The sequence below is a fragment of the Topomyia yanbarensis genome, chromosome 2 (assembly GCF_030247195.1).
Source record: "Topomyia yanbarensis strain Yona2022 chromosome 2, ASM3024719v1, whole genome shotgun sequence".
Lineage (NCBI taxonomy): Eukaryota > Metazoa > Arthropoda > Insecta > Diptera > Culicidae > Topomyia > Topomyia yanbarensis.
Genome location: NC_080671.1, coordinates 464,288,366 through 464,315,143, shown reverse-complemented (window position 1 = coordinate 464,315,143; position 26,778 = coordinate 464,288,366). Strand labels below are relative to the sequence as shown.

General features: G+C 33.1%; 1 protein-coding gene across 9 annotated transcripts in view; it reads left to right on the top strand.

Moving 5' to 3' along the window:
• The first annotated feature begins 1,914 nt into the window (after positions 1-1,914).
• The window catches only part of LOC131686076 (acetylcholine receptor subunit alpha-like), a 56,055-nt gene continuing 31,191 nt past the window's right edge, over positions 1,915-26,778 (top strand). For 2 of the 9 annotated variants that reach the window (XM_058970215.1, XM_058970214.1), the window contains exons 1-5: positions 9,393-9,498; positions 14,053-14,357; positions 16,138-16,182; positions 18,275-18,384; positions 19,076-19,256. In XM_058970215.1, the coding sequence (XP_058826198.1) occupies positions 14,145-14,357; positions 16,138-16,182; positions 18,275-18,384; positions 19,076-19,256 (549 nt within the window). In that variant the 5' untranslated portion in view covers positions 9,393-9,498; positions 14,053-14,144. Of the gene's footprint in view, positions 1,933-8,537; positions 8,623-9,385; positions 9,499-12,272; positions 12,401-14,052; positions 14,358-16,137; positions 16,183-18,274; positions 18,385-19,075; positions 19,257-22,952; positions 23,134-26,778 lie in introns of those variants that run through there. The other 7 variants (XM_058970211.1, XM_058970210.1, XM_058970208.1 and 4 more) reach the window with 7 other exon arrangements.

Here is a 26,778-nt window from a genome sequence, read left to right as displayed (position 1 = left end):
AGAGGTACTTTAAGACAAATAAGTTTTTACACAAAAAGTTCAATAACTCTGTAACGGTTGAGATTTGATAGTATGTGTAGAACAATTTTTTTCTCCAAATATGGCAGTCTATCATCCCCCGAGAGATTCTTAACCATGAACCAAACACCCTGTATATATATATATATATATATATATATATATATATATATATATATATATATATATATATATATATATATATATATATATATATATATATATATATATATATATATATATATATATATATATATATATATATATATATATATATATATATATATATATATATATATATATATATATATATATATATATATATATATATATATATATATATATATATATATATATATATATATATATATATATATATATACACAAAAGTCAATGTTTGTATGTATATGATATATGCGAGGGTCTGCCTCAAAGGGAAAAAGAGCGTGTCCGGATAAGAATAAGAAGAGTGGCAGATTTGACAAACGCAAAACAGATTCAAGATAATCTGCATAAGGTGTATGCATGTGTGTACAATAATATTTTTGGTGGTAAACGCTTTGAGAGGCTGAAAGCACTAGTTTCTATATTCAAAACATTGTTTTAATTAATTTCGTTTTTACTAACCTCTTTTCTGAGAAGTGAATCAGTATTTACGCAATGTCGATCTAGCTAATCGTAAAACCAAAACTCTCGCTTTACGTATGCCTATACCTTATCTGGTACCATCTTAGGTTTTCACGTTATTTGCAGTTTGACAAGACAAAATTTGACAAGACCATAATTTGATGTTGGAACGGGCTATCCCTGAGAATGATCATAGGAAGGGCAATCCCTCGGATATATGGACTCCCAAACGGCTTAACCGATTGCCCAGCTTTTTACGTGCCATAATGGCGGTCTAAATTGTTCAGTTCGTAATACGTTTAATTGACCTTTTTCGACAATAATCGTTTACGCCAGCTTGACAGTAATGCCCAGTTGAAAATGTCGGGCGTTCATTGAACAGTATTCTAGTTTTGTCGGGCGCTCATTGAATAGTATTTCTCTTATGAAAAATTTCTAACCCTATGTACGGGGTCGGGACTCGAACCCAGGTGCGCTGCGTACAAGGCAATCGATTTACCAACTACGCTACGCCCACCCCTCTGGGTTTTTATTCTTGCAATAAACTATTGCGAATCTTTTCTTAAATCCACATTGCGACTTTTCAGCCATGTGCCACCGGGCCGTGCGCTGAATTACGCGCAAATCTATTTTGCATCAGTGCGAGTGAGTAAACGTTTTGACGTTTGTTTTTGTTTCGGTCGCTCTCGAGTGTTTCAACTCAACGAAATGCTAGATTATTTCGAGATAGACAATACTTTTGTGAAGCAAAGGTATTCGAAATATCGCATTCGCATGGTTTTGTTAAAATTCTTGAAAATTTGTTTCAATGAGATTTTTGCAGAAAGAGCAAAAGATATTGGTATAAGAATAGGATCAACCCTTGGATTTAAGGGAAAACTCTTATGTGCCATTGTGTTGAGGTTCGTTCGTTTCTATGTATGTATACCAAATAAAAAATACATCATAGAGTTTATACTGAGATAAAGTGAGATGTTTTGATATATATTTTCTCTGTTTGGGTTGTAGACCACGTTTCTTGATTATGGCACCTGCGCATTGCGAATAATAACACCGGGAATGATTTTGGATGCTGAATATTATTGTGAGTAAAATCTGTCCACGAGATGAACTTTTGTTTATATATGATACACTCACTGGAACTCATTTTATCTGTTCCAAAGAATTATTTGGCAAAATAACAAACCCAGTATCAGATTTACACTTTTAGTGAGAATTTGAGTGGCAATACGATAGGGCGCAAATCATTTTCTTTTGTGCCAAATGTACAGACTATATAATTTTAGAGTGAGTTTTAAGTTTATTTCCATTATTTTAAATTTGCTCATAGCAACGTAGTGGTGTTTAGATGATTTTGAAAATATTACATTTGTGTGTAATACACAGTAGTTAATTATGAATTTACCGTAAACATTTTATTTTGCAAATTTTCAATATTCGCAGTGAAGTGTTCTTCGAATATATGAAAACATAATCTGTCAGAGACAATCAGTTTTTTGTGCATTGCAATTGATCGCTTTTTTGAAAAAAAAAATCGAGTTTCATTTTCAGTAACAACAGCATGATAAAACGAAAAGTAGCGACCGAACCATATTCATCCGAAAAATCAACCCGTCGTAGTGCAGAATAATTTTGCTTCTTTGTGTGGTGGTGGTTGTTTTCCTTTAATATTAATACATTAACTTTAGTTTGGTCGAAAAGTGAAAGTGAATCCATATTCAGTCACATTGTTGTTCTCTCGCGTGTATATGTATTCTGTGCTCAGACCAAGTCCAGCATACATACATAGACGGATATAACTAAAAGCCCACGAAAATGTATGTATATATATATACCTACTGGTAAAATTGCATTCATTCATAAGTTGATGCTTCTTTTGTAGTCCGTACGGAGTCTCGTATAGCAGAAATTATTGTGATACGTTTATGTATTTTAAGGGGTTACACCACTATAGACAGGCATATTTCGAGGATTTTTCCTTGGCGCAAGAAAGAGGGTGAATCGAGATTTTTATTTATTTATTACTTGAATTTTTTGTAAGAAGTAGGGAAAAGCCCCTTTGAGTGAAATTTGCTTTTGTAATCTAGGCATAAAAAACCTATTTTCCTTTTCAAAATATATAAATACAATAAATTCTTAAACTAATTTTGCTCACTCGGTTAAATACAATCATAACAGAGCTAAGCTTCATTATCCACATGTATATAAAGTTCAAAGGATGGTAGCGTTGTTGTCTTGATAAGAAGTTGTCGTATTCAAATACCTGAAATTATGTTAAATTTATGAAGTATCAAAGTTTAAGATTGGATCTGATGAGAAATTCGAGGATGATTTTAAGGACAACAAAATCTTTATTGCTTAGATACAATCTAATAGATTAATCATTTTCTCTAAAATGTTATGAAACAAAGATTTTGATTTATCAGAATCAGAAGGTTTATTTTCAGAATCATTTTTAGGGAAACCTGGAATATCATCGGCTGATGTAGGTTTAAGTGGAGGGAATTCTTTAGGAATTAAAAAGATCGATTTATGAGTGTTGTGGTTTTCCTTTAGTTCACGGTGAATATTACTTCTTCATTTAGTTGGAGGATGATAACTACAGTTAGGTTGAAAATCAGAAGAATTAGTATCATCATCATTAGGAAGTAAATCAATAGAAATTTTCAGTAGGAATAATTAAGGAAGAAGATTTAAGTAATGCAGCATACGACTTTTTATTTTTAGTGAATGCCTTTTGATGCAATTGAGTTTGGCAATTAATAAAAGCCGAGCATTCTTTTAATTGAGCATAAAATACAATTTTCATCAGATGAATTACAAGAAGAAGTAATATGATTATCACCCCATTTTTCACATATTAATTTATTAGAATTAGGGGTGGGTGTAGCGTAGTTGGTAAATCGATTACCTTGTACGAACGGCACCTGGGTTCGAGTCCCGACCCCGCACATAGGGATAGAAATTTTTTATAAGAGATTTTTCTAACCCGAAGGAGTGAATGACCTAAACGTTAAAACCTCTATAATCGAAATAATAAAAAAATATTAGAACCAAATTTTTCAGTGTGACCGAAAAGTTGATCTCAATGCAATACTTTGGGAGCGGTAAATACGAACACGAAATATTACATTATTTACGTATAAGAAATCTGGAATCTGATTTTTTATAAAGATGTTCACTATGAAGTATCAGAGGAAACACTTCTATTTTTAAATACCCCACATTCATGATTGAGAATATCATGAAATTCAATAAATTCATCAAATATAACGCCATCAATTTCTACAAGATCCGAAGGGTAGAGTTTGGAAGATACTAAGGAGTTCGCATCTATACAATCAGAAAATACAACCCTCAATTTATTTAAAGAAATTTTTTTTAATTTCTGTAACAGATTTAAATTTCTTATAAATTTCGGATAAAGTACATTTATAGGTTTCTCTTTTTTCTAATATAAACAGTATAAGGTCCTTTCGTGGATAAATTATACTACCTTATACGATTTTCTAATTTTTTAACAGAATCATCTAAATTTTTTGGAGCGTCGATCAGCTCAATTTGAATCAGGATCAACAACATTTTTGACGAAATGGAGAAATTAAGTTAAAATAAAGCGACTAAAATGTAGAAGACTGCAGGAAACATCCCAACAAACAATTCGTGGTTTTATAAACGATTTAACAGTTGCTTTATTCAGCTCTAGCTGAACATGGGAAGTATAGGCGTAATCATATAACGTTTATTCCACCATTAAGCATGTGGATTTGGAGAATTTATTCAGCTTGTCCGATTAAGACACATTAAAGAACAATTCTTCAGCATGTATACAGCCTGAAGAAAACTACAGTTCAGCTTTATCAATAAACCTTTTCATTACTGCTATTCAGCTGAGAGAATTATCATAGGAAAATATTAAAAAAGATATTTAATTTCAAGTTACACACGCCATCAATCTCTTTGGAAGCTATCTGTTTTAATTAATGTTACGTTACAGTTAGAGAAAAATTGCATTACCTTGTTGGATATCATATCACGTACCTGGATTTGAACCCGCAACCTGTTGAATGCTGAGCACTTACCTTACTGTCTGCACCAACCTTGCATACATCGAATGCTTAAGATTTCACCGATATACCGAAAATTCTAGGCTGCTGAATAGAGTCTGTACAAAGGCTACAGTAACCTTTTATAGATTTGAGTGAACCTAGTTGGCTTGGGTTCGAATCCCAACCTACGATATTTTTTTATTCGATAATTATTTTTTATTTGATAATTTTTAGAACATTCGGGAATTTTAAATTAGACAATTTATTAGTTTCGAAAACTGATGATTGATGATTTTTGCATTCGACATGAGGACTTATGGTTGTTACAAAACATTTAGATAAGTAAAAATAGGTGTCATATCAAAGAGGTGCTAACTGAATGATGGATTGAAGCCATTTATAATTCTCCTCGATTTATTTACCACTCCCTGCCAAAAAATTTTCTTTTTAATGTGATTTTTTTTTGGTAAGCGGAAGTCGCTGTTCGAATAATCCTACGTACGATGCTGAAGAAATCAATTTTGAATATGCCGTGAAAATTTCAAAGCGATAAAAAATCATTTGTTCGAGTTACATTTTCGGCCACCTCAAAAAAAGTGGTTTCGAGAAAAACGCGGTTAAAGTTTTCACTATACACGGGATATACATAAAAGGAGTTGCGGCAAAATTGAAAACTTGAACACTTATGTATTGTTTTCGTCTTCCATGTTCTGGGACATCATTTTTAACATCCTAAAGCACATTTTAGACTAATAAATAAAAAATCGATTTTTTGAAAATTCTACAGTGGTGTAACCCTTAAGGGTTTGATGACTGTGATATATATTCTTGGGATTTTATCGGCTAAACATCATAATTTCAACGATTTGTTCTTTCTCACAATATCTTTATTTAGACTTATTTCGTTGCCTTACCGAAGTTTTTTTTTCGATTATAGAGGTTTTAACCTCAGGGTCATTCGTTTCTTTTTCGGGCTAGAAAGATATCTTTGGAAAAATACCTACCCCTGGGTTTGGGAATTAAACCCTGGTGAGCTGCGTACAAGGCAATCGATTTACCAACTATGGTATGCCCCCCCCCTAAATGATGTTATATGTTTTGATCTATTTTTCTTATACTTACTCAAAAAGGATACACCTTAAGGGACCATTCATAAATTACGTAACGCATAAATTGCTCAAAATTGACTCCCCCTCCCATCATGCAACAAATTGTCATAAATTTCTTCATCCCCCCCCCCTATTACGTAACAATTTCCTTGAATTTTTTTTCCTTCGGTTAAAACATGTCACGTAACGATCTAGCTTACTCCCCCTTCCCCCAATGTCACAATATGTAACAACTTGTCGAACCCCCTCCCCTCTAAAAGCGTTACGTAATTTATGAATGGTCCGTTATCGTTTATTGGAGAGCTGAGAAAATTGAAGTGATGTATTTTTGTGTATCTATCTCTCTATCTATCTATCCAGTGATTAGGGCATTGCTGGAAGAGCACATTGATAAAATTCGATACATTGAATTTATTGATTTCACACATGATTTTTTGCAATTTGTAGCAGCATATAAAAATTATCTGTCACACATAAGTATTATTTGAAAACTATATAAATTCATCTGGGGTACATCAAAATTTTTAAAGTTTGCCACATAGAAATTCGTTTTATAGAAGATTGCACATCAAATGTATGTGCAATTAATACAATTTATATTTGTAACACATTTTCGTGCATATGCATATTATGTGTGTGGAATACATAAAATATATGTTTAGATTTTTAGCAGTGGATAGAGATAACATGTATGAAAACTGAAAGGTCATGCAACCATAAATAATGTCAATATGAGATGGGGGTTTTTATCCTTGAAATAGATTAGTTTTGCGAAACTAAGGTATACGAAATATCGTATTTATATTGTTTACATTTCAATTTAATTGGAAGGGCTCTGAAAACTTGTTTAAAGGATTTTTTTAGAAAGAGCAAAAGACTCAAAGAAATTTAAAATAATACTATACATGGTATAACAATAGGATCATCACTTAGATTTTAGAGCAAAACTCTTATTTGTCATTGTATTGATATGAGGGCCTGGGTACAAAACCCTGAGCGATGAATCTATGTATAAGAAAAAACAAAACAGAGAGTTTATACTAAGGTAAGGTGAGATGTTATGATATATATTTTCTCTGTTTGGGTTGAAGACCACGTTTCTTGCTTATAGCACCTGCGCATTAATAATAGTAACACCGGGATGGTTTGGGATGCTGAATATTATTGTGAGTAAAATCTGTTCACGAGATAAACTTTTATTTGTGTATGGTACACTCACTGGAACTCACTTTATCTGCTCAATAGAATTGTGTGGTAATGTACCAACCCAATATCAGAAATGATTAAGCCGCAATAAACAACAACAACCCTGTATACTATTTACACTTTCAGTGAGATTTTGAGTGGCAATACGATAGGCCGTAAATATACTGAAAACCGACTTATTATAATTTCAACAAAAAATGAACCTAATTTTTGATTTGTTGTTTTGATGCTGCCAGCCTCAGCCTGGACACGTACGTCTCTGCCTAGGTACAAAACTACAAACAAACGTTTGACTGGGTTAAAATTTGAAAAACTTGCAACGTTTGTTTCAGTCTAGACACAGTCGCATAAGCCGTTATACGACCGTTTCAGTCAGTACACAAACAACTGGAATTCAACTGATTTCATTGTTGATTTGAAGTAGTTTATCGTTTAATATAAAATAATATATTTGGGGAACGGGCATAACGTAGTTGGTAAATCGATTGCCTTGTACACAGCTCACCTTAGTTCGATTCCCAACCTCCCACATAGGGTTAGAGATTGTTCCAAATAAGATTTCTCTAACCCGAAAAAAGGCAAATGACCGTAAGGTGAAACCCTCTATGATCAAAATAAATAATATATTTCAAAATAACAAGTAATTTCGATTGAAGTTTTGTCGGTATGTATACCGACGTTTGAACGTGTGAAATCAATTTGTTGAAATCCTGCGCAGTAATGGTAAAACTAATTGGTGAATTCAATTTTTGATGAAAGGTGTGATTTTTATTTCAATTCTATTTGGTTAACAAACACTCCAAAATTATTTATTATTTATTACACATGTAGTTTGACATTTCAAGAGATGAAAAATAATCATATTGCATATAGCAACAGTCGATATAATTGCACTTTTACGATATAATCAACTAGATCCGAATAGCAGACTTCGATAATTTTGGCCAATACTTTCAACTTTTTGAAGTATACGAATTGATAAAAATTTCACAAATATCACACGAATAATCTTTAGGATGTTGAATATTAGCCATGCCATATTTGAGGTTACAAAGACCAATAAGTGCCCTACACTATCTACCAGACGAATAGGATTGGTTTAATCTCGCTTCATGACAATAGACACCAGCACCACCTCGGCCCTTCAACAAAGAACCGTCAGTGTAACAATCTACGTATTCTTCAGACAGGATCATCCCTTTGATTTTAGGGCAAAACTTTTGTCAATGTATTGAATTGGAGGCCGTTTATTTTTATGTATAACAAAAATACAACAGAGTTTATACTGAGATAAGATGAGAGGTTATGATTAATACTTTCTCTGCTTGGGTTGAAGACCACGTTTCTTGTTTATAGCATCTGCGCGTTACGAATAATAACACCGGGAATGGCTTTGGATGCTGAATATTATTGTGAGTGCAATCTGTTCACGAGATGAACTTTTGTTGGTATATGATACTCTCACTGGAACTCATTTTATCTGTTCAAAAGAATTATGTGATAAAATAACAACCCAGTATCAGATTTACACTTAGTGAGAATTTGAGTGGCAATACGATAGGGCGTAAATCATTTTCTTTTGTGCAAATGTGCAGAACTTATACAATTTTAGAGTAAGTTTCAGATATATTTTCATGATTTAAAATTTTCTCATCGCAACCTTGTGAAGTTAAAATGGTTTTGAAATTCTTACATTGGTGTATTAACTAGTTAACTATGATTTTACTGCAAAAACTTTTTTTGTGTGCAGAAAAAGCAAGCTTTCATATGTTATGCAATATTCACAGTAAAATCTTCATGGAATATGCGAAAACATAATCTGTCAGAGACAATCAACCTTTTTGTGCATTGCGATTGATTGCTTTTTTGAACAAATTTGATTTACATTCTCAGTAACAGTATAATCAAACGAACGGTAGGATACAGGATACAACCGAACCATATTCGTCCAAAAAATCCATTCGCCGTAGTGCAGAATAATTTTACTTCTTTGTGTCGTTGTGGTTGTTTTCCTTTAATATTAATTCATTAACTTTAGGTCGACAAGTGAAAGTGAAAAAAATCAATATTCAGTCACATTTATGTAACATATTAAAGTGTTCTCTCTTGCGTGTATTTTTTCTTCTGTACCCAGACCAAGCCCAGCAAATTTGCATAGGCGGATATAATTAAAAACTCACGTAAATATATGTAGGGCAACTGCGCCTAAGACGGACACTTTTAGTTTTGTTAGTTAGTTATTTTTATTGGGGCTTTAACCATGAGGTCATTCGCCCATTAGAAAGGAAAAGGTATGTTACATTGCATTAACAAGTGTATATCATTTAGTTATTGCCTGTGTCGTATCTTGTTCGGTGCAGATGTGGGCCATAAGGCCGGTGGGCCCGCAGTGTTTCATACTTCTTTCGCATTGGTTGTAGCTCGACGGATCGATTCTCGGTATAGTAGTGTTGATGGGCCGCGGGAAACCTCCTCTACACCCGCTAAAGGTGAGGCGGAGGGCCCATGGTTTGCATGGTGTGTAGTTATCATGGATGTTGGGGTCGTGCTTGTTTGTTGTTTGTGAGCCGTGGCTAACCTCCCCTTCATTCGGTCCGAGTGAGGCGGAGGGCCCGTGGGATTGTACAAATTAGATCGCCTGCAAGAGATGTTTAGCGCGTTCGATATTCGTGTTCTAGATGCGTTCGAGTAGCCTCGCATCTCTCAAAAAGGAGATTAGAGTTTCTTCGCTCACTGGATCGTTTGCTAGGATGTACCTGATGGAGAGTGGAAGTCGGTGGAGAATACGGAGGTTGCTTTAAGTTTTCGAATCGTAGAAAACACGTTTTAAAAAAATGTTATGTCGACGCAGCAAAATACCACTATTGGACGATATATTCTCACAATTTCATTGCAAAATACTTAAATTGAGCGGAGTTGTTCAGTGTTCCTGTAGATTCTTTATTTAAGTTCGACTTTGAGATCTGGGCCAAATAGCATTATTTCAGTTCTGTTCGACGAAATTACCATTTTCCAGCTGTCTGTTGCCTATGAAATTTGATTTTGAGCCTATGTTGGTCTTTCTTTCCGGGGCCGGATCCAGAAAAAAAAATCAATGTGAAGGAGCGGGGGTGTCTGGAATATTGATTTTGGAATGAATATTGTACGAAAACAAACTCGGTTCGGTGTTATGAGTGCACGAGTTCGTTTCATCCATAGCTGATTTTGAATGCAACTCAGAATGGATAGAAAGTCTGCTATTCACCACGAAAACGTTCTGCTCTCTTTTTGCACATTTAAATAAAAAACAACTTGCTCGAAGTTCGTGTAGGATGGTTTCATAGGGCGAACTTTTTTTGTGTTATCGCAGATATCAAAGTTCGCAAGTGATCTATTTTTCCTACTGATATTTGCTTGAACCGAACCAAGTTCGCAAGCATCGGCACTCTGCAGGTTCTCTAACGATATTTTATATCAGTGAACTTTTTATTTGAAAATCGGCGATGAAAAGATTCTTTAGAGAACATTGATATTTTTATTTTTTCCCTACACTATTCACATCAGTTACCTTCAATGTCTAATAAAAGCGCACATTCTCGTCGGAGCGCTTTGAAGGCTTCGGTGTACTTATTTCTTGCTTTATTTGTGCACTGAAGACTTCCAAGCGAACCGTGTCAACGTGCACTTTTACTTTACTTTGAAGGATAGTTCACACTTGTGTGACAGTCCAGTTTGGTGTAAAATGCGCAATACTTAGCTGGGAAACTTGAGAACCAGCATGTTTGCTTTTCTCGACCACACTTTGATTAGTTTTGGAAGGATCGTTGCTTACTGCCCCGAGTGTTTTTGATTGAATATCGTGCTGCTGTGAGCTTGGAAAACCTTGCAAACTTGTTGATCATACCTGAACAAAGCTATTGCTATAACAGACAAAGAACCGCTTCATTATCCCCTATCGCGATTGCTCATTTGGGGCCGTTCATATACCACGTGGACAGTTTGTGAGAGGGTAGGGTGTACGAAAAAGTCAACGCAGTCTTTTATTAGAATGTAAAACAAATTTGTACCATATGTGCGCTTAATTTTTTTTCTTCATTTTTTCTAGTCATGTTGTGACATATGGGAGAGAGGGAATAAGGCAGAACGTTACGTAACATGTCTTTCTGAAGAAAAACAAATTTTATGAAGATAAAAATGATGTTATTGAAAATAAATTCGATTTAGCTGTGCACTGCCAATACACTCGTTACTGAATTAGGTAGGTCCAATGCCATTTTAAGCTCTTCATTGCGTATGCACAAAGCACAGTTTTGAACACACTGTATTTGCATTAGCGTTATGTTAGGTTAATATTATATTGCAACAAAACAAAAAGTGATAGGGGTATTAGGTCGAAGAACAAATTATGGGGAACATTAATGAAGATGAATTGAATATCCATAATGATGGATTTTGTTATCTTAGGGGAGCTGTGCCTAAGATGGACACCTTAATATTTGAACACATTTGCCAGGTGTTTTAAGCCATTTTTAGTATCAAATTTGATCACCATTTTTGAGTTTAGAATTACAGTGTGGCATTTTACTCGAATAGACCTTTCATAGAAATTTGATAATTTCATTCGTTACAAAAAGCATTTCAGTGTTTTTAGACACTTGTCGCAATTGATAAAAATGATTTAATCATATTTTGTTTTGTTTACTTTGATGCAAGATTGATTTTTGGGAAGGTGCGGCATATCTCCCGAAATTATCCTTATTGTTTTCAAATTGCGCAGAAACGGAAAGCGGCCTCAGAGAAGTTTGAAAAGATATTATCACATGATATAATATAATATAATATAATATAATATAATATAATATAATATAATATAATATAATATAATATAATATAATATAATATAATATAATATAATATAATATAATATAATATAATATAATATAATATAATATAATATAATATAATATAATATAATATAATATAATATAATATAATATAATATAATATAATATAATATAATATAATATATCAGCACTAGGATTTTAAGGCAAAACTCTTATTTGTCCCTGTATTGATTAGGGCCATGTATAACAAAAAACGCAGCAGAGAGTGATATTTTCTCTGTTTAGGGTGAAGACCACGTTTCATGTTCATAGCACCTGCGCATTACGAATGATAACAATGGTATGGCTCTAGATGCTGAATATTATTGTGAGTAAAATCTGTCCACGAGATGAACTTTTGTTCGTTTGTACACTCACTGGAACTCATTTTACCTGTCCATAAGTATCATGTGGTAAAGTAAAAACTCAATATCAGATTTATACTTTTAGTGAGAATTTGAGTGACAATACGATAGGGCGTAAATCCTTTTCTTCTGTGCCAAATGTGCAGACTTTACACAATTTTAGAGTAAGTTTTAGGTTTAATTCCTTTTTATATTTTCTCATCGCAACATCGTGATGTAAAGATGGTTTAGAAAAAGTTACATTGTTGTATTAAATAGTTAACTATGAATTTACCGCAAAAACTTTTTTGTGTGCTAGCTTTCATATGTTATGCAATATTTACAGTGAAATCATATCAGAATATGTGAAAATATATGCTGTCGGAGATAATCAGCGGTATATTGCATCGCGATTGATCGTTTTTTCGAACAAATTTAATTTGCTTTCACAGTAACAACATAATCAAACAGAAGATAGGACAGGACAAGACCGAACCATTATCATCCGAAAAATCAATCCGTCGTAGTGCAGAATAATTTTGCTTCTTTATGTAGTGGTAGTTGTTTTCCTTTAATATCAATGCATTAACTATAGTTATGTCGATAAGTGAAAGCGAAAGTGGATCAATATTTAGTCACAGTCAGTGTTTTCGCTTGCGTGATTTTTTATTCTGTGCTCAGACCGACGGATATAACTAAAAACAAACGTGAATATGTGTACTGATAGCATGGCATTCATTCATAAGTTGCTGCTTGGAGGTTCTTTTTCAGTCAATCAAGAGTTTCGTTCAGTGGAAGTTGTTGTGATTTACGTTTTCACTTTATAAGTCGTTTGATGGCTGTAAGAAATGTTCCTAGGATGTTATCGGCTGAATATTATTATTTTAACCAGTCAGATTTTTTGTCGAATGGAGCTGCACAATTTGTTCTTTCTCACAATATCTCTAAGGTTTATTTTACTGATTATGTCCCTTTGAAGTTTTTATTTGATTCGCTTAACCTCAGGGCCATTCGCCTCTTTTTCGGATTAGGAAAATCTCTAACCCTATGTACGAAGTTGGGAATCAGACCCAGCTGAGACGTACAAGACAAACGATTTCTCAACTTCACTGTACCGGTTATCTTCCCAATGATGTTATATGTTTTCATTTATTTTTTCTTATACTTGCTCTTAATCAAAAAGTATGTTATTTATCTATTTTTTCAATCGTTGGAAAGCTGAGAACATTACCTCTGAACAAATATTCTCATTCTAATCCTTCAGTTTAGAAAATTCAGAATTCCATGACAGACAAAGTTAATGAAAGTTAGCTTTATTGCTAGTGTTTTCGTTCATTTTTATACATAGTATTGTATTGTTTATTTGGGGCTTTAACTTTGAAGGTGATTTGCCCAATTTCTAAACATCTGTAAATAAATAGGTCTGATGTTGATGATACAACTCGACTTGGCTCTGCACTGCCACTAGGCTGGTTGCTGTCCGCTGTTGCAGGAAGTAGTACCGATGTCTTAATCAGATGGAAGAAGTCTTACTAAGTATTATTAGAAATAGATGACACTGGGTTCAAGTTTCGATTCCATCAAATTCTTGCAGAAATCAGTTGTTTCGCTGTAATTAGCTTTTACTACTATCCTTGAAAAATATTGGTCAAGGACTAACACAAGGGGTCTTGAGAAAGCCTGCTATTGGAAAACTCTAAGTAGTTCGTTAACTTTTAAGTGGTATGACCGGATGGAACGGATGTTTGAATCGGACTGATTAGGATTAGCTTTTCTAATTCTTCAATAAACGCTACATTATTTCTCTTATTTATTGTTACCGTTCTTCTTCTTACAGATGTGATAACACAATCATCAATTATAAGGAAATACATTAAAGACACAAACTAATTTAATATACATAGCAAGTGAAATATATTTGACCGAGAAATGAAAAAAATGCCGCTAACAGCAAGTGAAACATTAAGAGTTTGGCTGCTTTCTGCTTTAGTAGTGCATTGTGCAGTAGCCGGAAATCCAGACGCAAAAAGATTATATGATGATCTGCTGAGTAATTACAATAAATTAGTACGACCTGTAGTAAACACTTCAGATGTTCTTCGTGTTTGTATCAAGCTAAAATTATCTCAACTGATCGACGTGGTACGTAAATATTTTACTTTAATCAGATTTATTTATTTTCGTATTATTTTACTTTATTTTCTGTATCAAACCTTTATTTATACATCGTCGCTGTTGTGCTATCTTATGACAAGCGCCATGTTGCACATTTCGAGAAAAACGATTTTTAAAGTTTGAGATTGAATATCTTGAAACCTATAAATGGTACAAACAATTCAAAAAAGACAATTAATGCTTCTATCTATTCTGTATTAATCTCTCAAATATTACGAAGATCGGTTGACTATGTTGCGAGTTTTTACTATAAATGTAAACAAAAGTCGCACTCACACGTGTCATAAGCGTGTATTGATGGCAAAATTTGTATGGCGTGTCATAATCGTGCATGGAAAATTTTTCATAGAAAAAAATCATCAATTATTAACTTTTATTCATATCTTTGGCTTCATTTGGTCTATAAACAACCGGTGCGATGCATTTTGAAGGAAATGAGTCAGGGAATCTAGCAAAAATAGTTATTTTTGGTTACAGTGTTGCCAAATATGCTATATTTCCAGTTGAAAACTTAAACTGTGTTTTTCTCACAATTTGCGTGTTTTTTTTTGAAAATGATTATGCCATTGTGTTTCACAGATAGTTTTACACATAAAAACACCTTATACATCAAGATAACTTGAGCCAATCTCCAGACACAGTCATTTGAAGCAAAAAATTAAACAAATTTCAGCACGTTTCTCGCTATATCTCAATAACCAAGCAGAATGTCAAAATTCTGAAAACGTCACTTTGTAGAGATTTTTTTGACAAGTAATGTAGCATATCTAACTCAGTTTACCCCAAAATGGCGTTTGTCATAAGATAGCACAAAAGCGACGACATATTTATAATAAATCGAGAATCAGATGGTCAGAAATTGGTTCAATCGGCGCGTTTACAATGTAATGGCACGTCGTCTAATCTTGTTGATGTTGCTTAGCTCTTGGTGTGTGTACTCGAATTATCCCAATAAATTTCGTATAATCTTGGCACTCAACAAAATTCAATGGGATTTGCACCCGCTGCAAAATGACATAGGTGGATTTGTAGTATAGTTTTGTATTTCTTTATTTCAATGGTAATGAAAATCAGTTTTTTAAATACGCCAGGTTGAGGGCCAGCTCTCCGATTTAGACATTGAAAAAAAATATGTACCAATACCACATGAGTCTTATACTAGTTATAACTTATAAGTACACATGCATGAGCCATTTCTCGTTGATTAATCATACCGTTTTTGTTAAACGCAATGACGCTGTTATACAGTAACTTGTTTCGTATAAATTTCTATTTTGGAAATGTTTTGGTTCATGAACTTATGTGTTACTCTAGTTATTGTACATCACTGTATCCAGCGATTGTTGCAGAAAAAGTATCAAATATTAAACGCATCGGTTTCTAATTGCCTATAGCGAATCATGGAAGGTCGATTGGGACATGATTATCATTTGAATTCACTGTGTCAGAGATTAGCTTGGTACAGCAAAGGCGAGTTCCGTAATATTTAATATTAAAATTTAAGTGTCATCCTTCATTAACATTCTAATGGGACACAGTTGCCGTTCATAAATATCTAACCATAATCAAAATTGTATAATTTTATTTCCAGAATCAAACTTTTGTTTTTTTAGAAGCAGTTGCTATAAAACAAATAAAGCTTTCCTTCTTCTTTTGAAATTTAGTTACATGTACGTAATAAGATTGATAAATGATCACTTTGGATTTGTTCAAATTCATTCCTAGCTCATAACTATTTATTTTTCAGAATCTCAAAAATCAAATAATGACTACAAATCTTTGGGTAGAACAAGTAAGTACTATCTTATTCCGATAATCTTCTGCGCTTAAATAGAAATAAGTTTCATTAGGCAATAACATCTCAATAATATAGGGTAATGAGCCTTTTTTCGCCCTGTTTCGATTATTATTCCATTTGAAGATGTTGGTTATCTTTGCGCGTCTGCTATCTTTGTTCAGCGCATTAACTAAAATGGTAGTGAAATAATTGGGGCACTCGATTCGTGTTTCCATGTATCTCATGCACGATTATTTCAACATTTTTATCCTATTTTTTTAGTTATTATATTGACTCTTAAGAACAAAGCAATAATATGGCAATTAATTCGCATTCCATAAATTGTAAGCCGAGTAATGCCAATGTTACAATGCCACTTAAATACATCAGTCTCAATATTCTATTTACAGGGGTGAGGAGTTATTTTTCTTGAAAAATAACATTTTCTTTAGCGCATTGGAAAATATGACCATTTTTAAGAATACACATTTAAAACCGTTTGAAGGAATTCGAATAACTGACAAAGTTGTAGCAGGTGCAAGCCCGCATAGGTTTATATGACTAAGCCCGCAAGCTGAATCATCTACTCCAAGGCTGAGGATCTATTTAAAATTTTGAAGCAATCATTTTTGTTTTAATTTCATGAACGTAGAATATTTCAAAAGTATTCTTTGAACGTTTCATAGAAATTGAACTATTATTTTTTGAGGTATATAACGTTGAACTTGGTAGTTTTTTATCTGCAAGTAAATCGAACATAAAACTTACACGTATTTTTCTCAAAACAATAACTTCAGAGTCAGTATCCTGAATATTCTGGTTGCAGTTGAAAATCGAAATAGTGAACTTTATCGATTTTGTTGGCTATTTTCGGCAAATTTGAGACTAAGAGAAACGAAAGCAATGAAATTGAAAGACGGATAGGTATTCTAGAGCGAATCAGTTATAAACTTAGAGCGAAAAACTAGGACTAGGCAGGCTCATATGGACATGATCGAAAGGAAATGTGAAGAATTCTTTGCCTTCTGCTAAGTAGGAGTTGGGCGTTGCACCCAAGTCTACCGCATGGTCTATGGTAGAACATAACTCATCATCATGTTTTACCGCCGACGCCGGCAAAAAAATTCTTCACAAATCCTCGCCTAGAACGACCATGCGATCATTCTTCTCCCTTTCCCTTTTAGACTTGAGTGCAACGCCCAATTCCTACTTAGCAGAAGGCAAAGAATTCTTCACATTTCCTTTCAATCATGTCCATATGAGCCGGCCTAGTCCTAGTTTTCCGCTCTAAGTTTATAACTGATTTACTCTAGAATACCTATCCGTCTTTCAGTTTCATTGCTTTCGTTTCTCTTAGTCTCAAATTTTCCGAAAATATCCAACAAAATCGATACAGAAGAACCTTGCGGCAATTAAAACATAGTAACAAATAGTGAACTTGCGCCTTTCGGTTTTTCTCCTATTTTCAGCATATGCAACTAAAGCGCAACTGGTGTAGATGATGCGCAACTTGATTCTCTAACATGTACACAAGTTGCGCATTAGTTGCCCACTCTGTAAATAGGGAAAAAAAGCAAATGGTGCAAGATCAATATTTCGATTTTCAACTGTAACCAAAATTTCTCCAGAGTCGTCCCAATTTATATTTTTTCCGTTTGAAAGCTTATTAAGGTATCTAGCCTTTGACCCATTCTTTTTGCGAAATTTGAATATGTAATGTTTTTAATTAACGACGATTTATTGAAGCAAAAATTGATTTTTTAAATGCCCGCCATTTTGTTTAGAATTTGAATATTTGAAAAACGATGGGTTAAAAACAAGATAATTGAATATGGTTAAAGATCCTTTTTGAAATTATCATTTCCGAGGAACGTACGGTTTCCAATCCTTTGTACTGTATTTCATCATTTTTTTGCATTGACAATTTTATTGGTTAGGGACCATTCATGAATTACGTAACGCATCTAGCTTACCCCCCCCACCTGCCCCATATGTCACAATATGTCACAATTTGTTGTAATATGTCACAATTTGTTGGTCTTAAATACAATATCTGTTTAGAGGAATAACGTTGCATTGAAACCAATTTTAATTTGCTTTTTTGCAGTCATGGTATGATTACAAATTGAGATGGGAACCAAAAGAATATGGAGGTGTGCAAATGTTACATGTGCCATCGGATCACATTTGGCGGCCAGATATTGTGTTATACAACAAGTGAGTACATTTGTTTGTATACCTGTTTCAGATTTACGATCACATAAATCAACCCGTATCCAATAATTACACATCGACTATTATTGACTCTTGTCAGCTTGAGGTTATTTAAGTCTAATTCCTCGTAGTTTGAATATATGTCTTAATTGATGCTGTGAACATATAAATTCAGTTATCAATAATTTACAAATCATTTGAAAATTACACTCATATTGATACGAAATATGATTTATTACATTATGTAATAAATATTTTCACAATTGCATGAATCAAACAGTAGGTTTTCTAGCAATCAAGTGATTTTCTACTGAAAAAAAGGTTTGATTACTTCAAGCATTCAGTTTGAATCAGTTGTATTACTTTATTTGATCTACGATTATAGTGAGGAATTTGTCGAGAAAAAAAGGTTTGTTTGCCATTATCCATTGATCAAAATTTCAACTGTGATATAATGGGAGAGTATCATTTTAATTTGCCTATTATTATCATGGGTGAATATTATTTTCAATTATCAATTAAATTTATTAAGCAATATTGTTTTTCCTAAGTTCTTTAATACATGTCATGCAACTAAACTAATCAATAAAATGTGTTCTAAACATAATTCTAAAAATCATTTTAATTCCATGCTTAAATTCATGCGCCAAATCTCCCCTTTTAATGCATTAAATTGTTTGATGATAATCATCAGTGCGGACGGTAATTTCGAAGTGACGTTAGCTACAAAAGCCACAATATATTCCGAAGGTTTAGTTGAGTGGAAACCTCCTGCCATATACAAATCATCATGTGAAATTGATGTAGAGTATTTTCCGTTTGATGAACAAACATGCGTATTGAAATTTGGAAGTTGGACATATGATGGTTTTAAGGTAGGTTTTTGGAAATTTGCAGCCCTTCTTCACTTGGATACTTTTTTAAAGAAAACTTAGCTTTGCAAAGCATTTTTAGTCCCAAGATTTTTGTTTTATTTGTTAATCGATTATAAATACATTTCAATTATACCAATATTTTATTTTTAAATCAGAAACTAAAACATACCACGAAAAGGTTTCCCATGTAAATAGTAGTTCATAGTGATTTTGTATAGTAAAGTAAATAATATTCATAACCAATCGAAATGCTTCAGCATAACGCACCACTACAAAAATAGATCTGCATTATTATTTCGAGTTATTAAGTATACTCCCTAATTTGTTGTTAGGCCATTCACTACTATTCCAGCATACCTTCTTCAGTTCCAAAAAAATAAAAATAAATGTACTGAATTTTACGGATTCCAAATTCTAATTATTAAGTCCCACTGATCTTAGTGGGAGGTAGAATTCCTCTTACATACATTAAACTACATTTTTTTTATTACGTAATACATGAAACAATGGAATAGTTCAAGGTATTTTACGGACAAAATAGTTTTTTGTTAAAGAATTTCTTTCTGTAACATGTATATAATTGATCAGGGGAGATTTTTTGCCAATCCTACAATAATAGTTTTATTGAACATAAATCTGCACGTAATTTCTTATTTAAAATACAAACAATCATAAATGTATATAGTAATAAACCGTTTATTATGATTGTATTTTTATGTTATTTATTCATGTGCTTTTGAAAGTATGATTTATTCATTTAAAATAACGGAGAAAACTCATTCAATTAATTATTTCGATCTGAAAATGTGTCAATTTGATTTGGTATGCAATTATTATGTGCGCTATTATAACGTTTGTATTTACAATGCAAAACATAAGTGTAATAACATTTGCTTCTTAATATGTGTTGGGACAGCGAACATCAATAGTGCGTTGAGCTGTAGCTCAGTTTTCGGTCGGTTGAAGATCATCATATTCAATCTTATTACTAAATCGGAATAATTTCGATTGTTTGTGAGCTAAGTCATGTAAAGTTGATATGATAGTTAATATTTATTCTATAAAATTGAATCGTGAATAGTCCTAAAAATATCTACGTATCACGTTGCTTCTGTATGCAATATTAACCTGTTTCTATCATATCATGTGTTCAATTATATGCACAAAAACGTTTGTGCGCTATTTATGAGTAATAATAGAAAATATCCATGGTTCAATATAGAACAACCAATTTGCTTCAGTTTTGTAATTCATTCAAACAAAACGATGACCTTGATTTTGCCGTATTATTATAATATGCAATAAACAATAAACATAAGAATTTAGTTAGAACAATACTAATCAATGTGGCGAGTTCTAATATCCATATATCCAACCAGATCAATGGAATTTCTAATTTGACCGCTTGAAAATACTCCAAGCGTGCTATACAACCATGTATCGCCACTGGAACATATTTTTAAAAATTTTGATTATAGAGGTTTTAACCTTAGGGTCATTTACCTCATTTTCGGGCAAGAGAAATCTCATTAGAAAAATCTCTAACCCATTGTGCGGGGTCGGGAATCGAACCCAGGTGAGCTGCGTACAAGGCAATCGTTTTACCAACTACGCAATGCCCGTCCCCATGCTAAAAATTCTTGCTGGCGGGACTCGACCATACGGTGGATGACTTATAAAACAAGAGGCTCTTGTATCACTAGTTCAGAGTAATCCCTAAAAGATTGCTGAATAAATGAAGCTTGAATATGGAAATTCTTAACAGAATTTGGGAAATAACAAATATGATTAATTCCTGTTAGTTTGAATGGTTGCAGCTTTTTCCAAAAGTATCACGAATTGTGAACTCGATACAAAAAATTACACAGGCTAAGATGAAAAATGTACACTATTCACGGAGGTAATCATTTGTGTATGAATAGGTTGAAGCCTAATATAATAAAATATAATTCAATGTAGAACATTATAACATTGGAAAATATACAAAAATAGACAACAGATAATTAGAGTTGCACATACTTTCGTATATAAGCAGCCCAAGGCAAACGCCTGTATAGATACACGCAGCACCATATTCACACAAAAGCATGAACACACGTATCCATAAGAAATAAACCATGTGGTATACTTCTATATCTAGAATGTGTATTTTACGTTGTCATCATTTCATGTTTCAATGCACTCTGGTAATATTACGTTAATTTGAAAAGCCAATATTGGACTATGATATTTTTTTCAGCACAATACAACTTGAAAGCTAGCAAGCGGTGACTCTTACCATTACTTCGTTAACACGCCAACAATTGTAAGCAGAACAACAATGTAATAGACCAATCATACTTCAAGTTTCATTGTAATTTATACTTTTTCCGAAGTCAATAAGGTAAAATGGTGAGAACATGAGTATGCTTGTGCATAATTATGCAAGGAGAAGTTCTTCGATCTATACCACTGATATAATTCAATAACTCATTACTTAAAGATAGCACGTTAAATTTAAAATAACTGAGTAAAAACAAATGATTTACGAAAGATTCTTGTTACTTTAAAAACATACATATCATTTGAATTACAAAATAGATGTATATCATATGAACAACAAAATTGCAATACAATAAACAAAGCATCTGCTGGTTTTTCTGCTTCAACATAAAACATATTTAAGGTTCAATAAACTGAATTTCCGTTCATTGATTCATCCATTGATACTAGATGCGCGTTTTGTTTGCTGAAAAATGCAAGTTCTAAAAGACGAACATACCGTCGAGCGTTATGAAAATTCCATTCGCTTTGGGATTTTTCTCAAATATAAAATAAATAATACGTTTTATTCTTCAATCGATTTTTAATTTCCGAGAACGATAATCTCCCCTTAACTTGTAATCAATGTAAACATGAAATATTACTTCCAAAATGTTGAGTTTCTGTATTGATGCTTCGGTTATTTTTAAAAATATATCGAAACTCACCAGTCTTCTATTGTATTATATATATATATATATATATATATATATATATATATATATATATATATATATATATATATATATATATATATATATATATATATATATATATATATATATATATATATATATATATATATATATATATATATATATATATATATATATATATATATATATATATATATATATATATATATATATATATATATATATATATATATATATAAGCTTGTTACGATTGGAACTTGATCCATTTGGAAGTTTGATAAAATAAGTTCTTTATATAAAGATCTGTAAAATTCAATAAGTGCAAATAATGCGATAAAAAACTAAAGAATGAAAAGCGAATACCTCGATTAGGATAATTTTAAGCCACCTACGGTCAAGGTCACGCATCAGGGATTCTGCTGTTTATGATTTCTTTTAAGCTTGAACTTGGTAGGGTACTATATGATTTCAAGTCTCATTGTCATGTATGACAACTCGAACTATAGACATTTGACTTTTCACTTTTACCTTATACGAGGTTGTATCGCCGTTCAATGTTTAATTGAAGTCTTAGGCTGCTAAGCCATTTACTTATATATTCCGTGCATATTGTAAATCGCACTTGGTAAAGTATTTCGTTGGTATACTATATTGTTGAACTCTAATTAATGACTTAATTTCAACTTTAGCTTTATTTTTTGTGGATTTTCATTACTTTCTGCATTTTTTCTTTTCACAGTGCTGATGGTCATTATGAAGTAACTTTAATGACTAAAGCAACAGTATATAATACTGGTCTGGTAATATGGCAACCACCCGCAGTATACAAATCGTCATGTTCAATCGATGTTGAATATTTTCCATATGATGTACAAACGTGTGTCTTAAAGCTAGGAAGCTGGACCTATGACGGGTTTAAGGTGCAACAATTGTTATTATATACTCTGCCATTTGTTATGATTTAAATGAACCTGCAACTTAGATGATACGTAAAAAATTTGTTATTAGAATGGCGTGCATACGGACAATGTTTATCAAACGATAATGAAATTTGACCATCGTTATGGTTCGTGACATGTTAGAAAAGTATTAGTCTACTATTCATCTACTGAGAGTATTGCAAAGCATTTTTCATTTAATTTCAGTACTTTGAGTTTTCAATGGTATTTTTGAAGAGTAATGGCATTGCTGTTTGTGTGATTATAAACATGAAACCATTGCTACTTGAGTAATAAGCGCATCTTTCCCGTTTGGAAACCAAAATATCCGTCGTTCTCAAATAGATGATTGATTGAATACCTATGTTTTTGTTCTCCTTTAGTTGTTAGCATTTAATATAATGTAGTTGTACGTTGTAAGTGAACAATCATAACGCATCCAAAATATAGACAATAGGGTCATCCACTGTAGCATCAACGCATTGTGAAATAAGCTTTTTAACTATATATCGGTTTATCGTTATTGAACGATCAAAGCTCATTTAATGCTATATTATGCATCATTTATATAAGAGTTATGAAATTGTAATTTTGCTTTGTATTGCATTTCAGCATCATTAATTCGTATGTTTCTAATATATAAATTAAATTAAAACCAATATATATATATATATATATATATATATATATATATATATATATATATATATATATATATATATATATATATATATATATATATATATATATATATATATATATATATATATATATATATATATAAAAAAATTTTTCGATCACTATAAAAAACTATATGTACTTTCCACATGAAACTTCACCCGCGACCGATGTGTTAAACATTGTTGTATATCTTTATTTTCCATTTTTAATTCATTCTTAGTTCAACCTTTATCGAATCTTAAAAAAATGTTATTAATAGTTCCAACACAACTGCATCCTTCGCTTTATAAGCCAATCTATTAGCTAAACTGACATTCCGAAATCAACGAAAGCTTCAATACTTTCAGTATTGTATGAAGTATAGCATCACAAATGAAAAAGTATAGTTGGGAAGTGTGCCTCAGACGGACACCTTAAGGTTTCGAACCTTTTTCCAAGTGTTTTAAGATTTTTTTAGAATCTTTATCATAATGGAATAATAGTTCTATTGGTGTTTCTTAAACGCAAGTAGAAATTATTCGTTAAAAACTAAAAATTTCAGATTGATTTGAAAATATAGTTATAGATCTTTCATAACAATGTGGGAAAGACACTTATGGACAAGTCCGATTATCTATCGATTTTTCCAAAAACTCAATATATATATATATATATATATATATATATATATATATATATATATATATATATATATATATATATATATATATATATATATATATATATATATATATATATATATATATATATATATATATATATATATATATATATATATATATATATATATATATATATATAATCTGTAAACCGGGGCGCTTCGATACACCCATCGACACTAACTAAACAAAATAGTTTGAGTATATCAAAAATAACAAATATTTTCATTACAAACAAGACTTATTGTTATTTTCGCGGATAGACAATTTTCTTTGTTTGACCATTTGGAGCATAATGAAATAAATTGGTCGGATTTCCTACACACAATCATTTGAAATCCGTTGGCTGCATTCGAATCCGTAGCAGCAGTACATCTGCTCTTTTATATTTTCTAGTTATAATGGTCCCTAACCCTATGTGCTGGGTTGGGAATCGAACCCAGGTGAGCTGCGTACAAGGCAATCGATTTACCAACTACGCTATGCCCGTCCCCAATTAAAGAATTCAACAGGATAATTCATAGATTAATATGGGTAACACCGATTTTATTTTGGATGCAGTAGTGTATGAAATTGATGTCAACATACGCAATTCTTCAACGGATTGTATAATTTTCCAAAACCACATAGAAATGTGGTGCAATTTGTTGTTGTATCGATTAAAATTTTTCCAATTCATATCCCAAGTAACCAATAAGCATGCAAAATGCGTCTTAACGACTAGCTGATAAGCAGTTAAGTCGTTTTAAATGCTATTTAAAAGTCACATCTGGCGAAATATACGGCTACTCTACTGCTGAGCCAAGAAAATGCTTTTCTACTGCTGTTGTGCATTCAGAATGCTGATTACTAGCAAGAATTTGTATTTGTATTTTTTTTTATTTTGGGTTTTAACCGTTAGGTCATTCGCCCGTAAAAGGAAAAAGGGATCACACAGTTATGGTTACAGTTACAGTTATGGTTCTCTCCAGCGCCTAGCGGGGGGCTGGCAGAGGGTCCGCGGTGGGATGTGTTGGTTGCTGTTGGGCCGCGGTGAACCCTCCCATCACCCGGTCCGGGTATGGCGAGGGGCACGCAGCATTAGTTGGTGAAATTCTTAGTTGTCTGTGTTGCATGTTTGTGGGTTTGGTTTGTTTTATAAACTGTCAAGAAGGCCGGCGTGTTTTAGGAAACAGATTATAATTTCCTCCCTGACCGGGTCGTTGGACAGGGCGTCTCTGATGGATAGCGGGAGGTCGATTCTTGTCCGAAGGTCTTGATATTCTAGGCAATTAATGAGAAAGTGCCTGGTGAAATCGGTTTCTACTTTCTGCTTAAATGCTCTGATGATGTCGCAAGTAGGAACTTCTTGGGAGATCATGGTGCGGGCTTTTCGTCCGATGGCTGCCAGGCGGTCTGCCTCGGAGTTGCCCTTAATGTCGCTGTGGCCGGGGACCCACACTAATGTGGTGAGGGTGTCGCAGTTAGCTTCTATTCCTTGCACGTACGGGTGTTTGGAGGTCCCTGTCTCGAGCGCAGTTAGGACCGAAAGGGAGTCCGAAAATACAGCCGTGTATCGGTGGGTTTTGGGTAATTGCGGTGAAGATTGCTGCTTCAGCTGTGAAGACGGAGTAAGAAGCTGCCAAGTGAAGCGATAGACCAGCTCCGATTCCGCTTACGCCTGCTCCTACTTCCTCGTTTAGCTTGGAGCCGTCAGTGAATAGATGTAGGTGATTGTTGTACTTCTGGTTGATAAGTTTGTTGAATTCGATCCGCGCGAGCTTAGTGGGATCGTCTGCTTTGAATTTTCGACTTAAGCTGGTGTCTATGTTTGGTCCTCTGTCATGCCATGGTCGGTCCCAGACCCGATGCAACCGAGCGATTTTCGTTTGAGGTCCACTGGTGTAGTTGGCGTGGATGTCTCTCGCAGTGTTGTTACCGTTTGGGTACTTTGCCCTATGCAGCTATGGGAAGTGAGTAGTAAGAGCGTGAGAGAGGCGCAGGTCACACTGCTGTTTACTGCAGATGAGGGCTTATCTTCCATAAAAACATTATTAACCGATGATGTTGAGAATAAATAATTAAATAAATGTATTTCGAAAATTATTACTTTTGTAGTTAGGTTAATGTTAATTGTTGTAAATTATAAGAAAAAGATAAAATACTCCACTATAATGTATGCGACTAACGGTCAATTTAAAAACCCTAGAACAAAATTTGTTAAACAGTACACTTAAGATTACAACACAAAACACATACATTCACTGACTGGTCTGCCGGAAAAGGAGGAAAATGCGAGAAGTTTCGG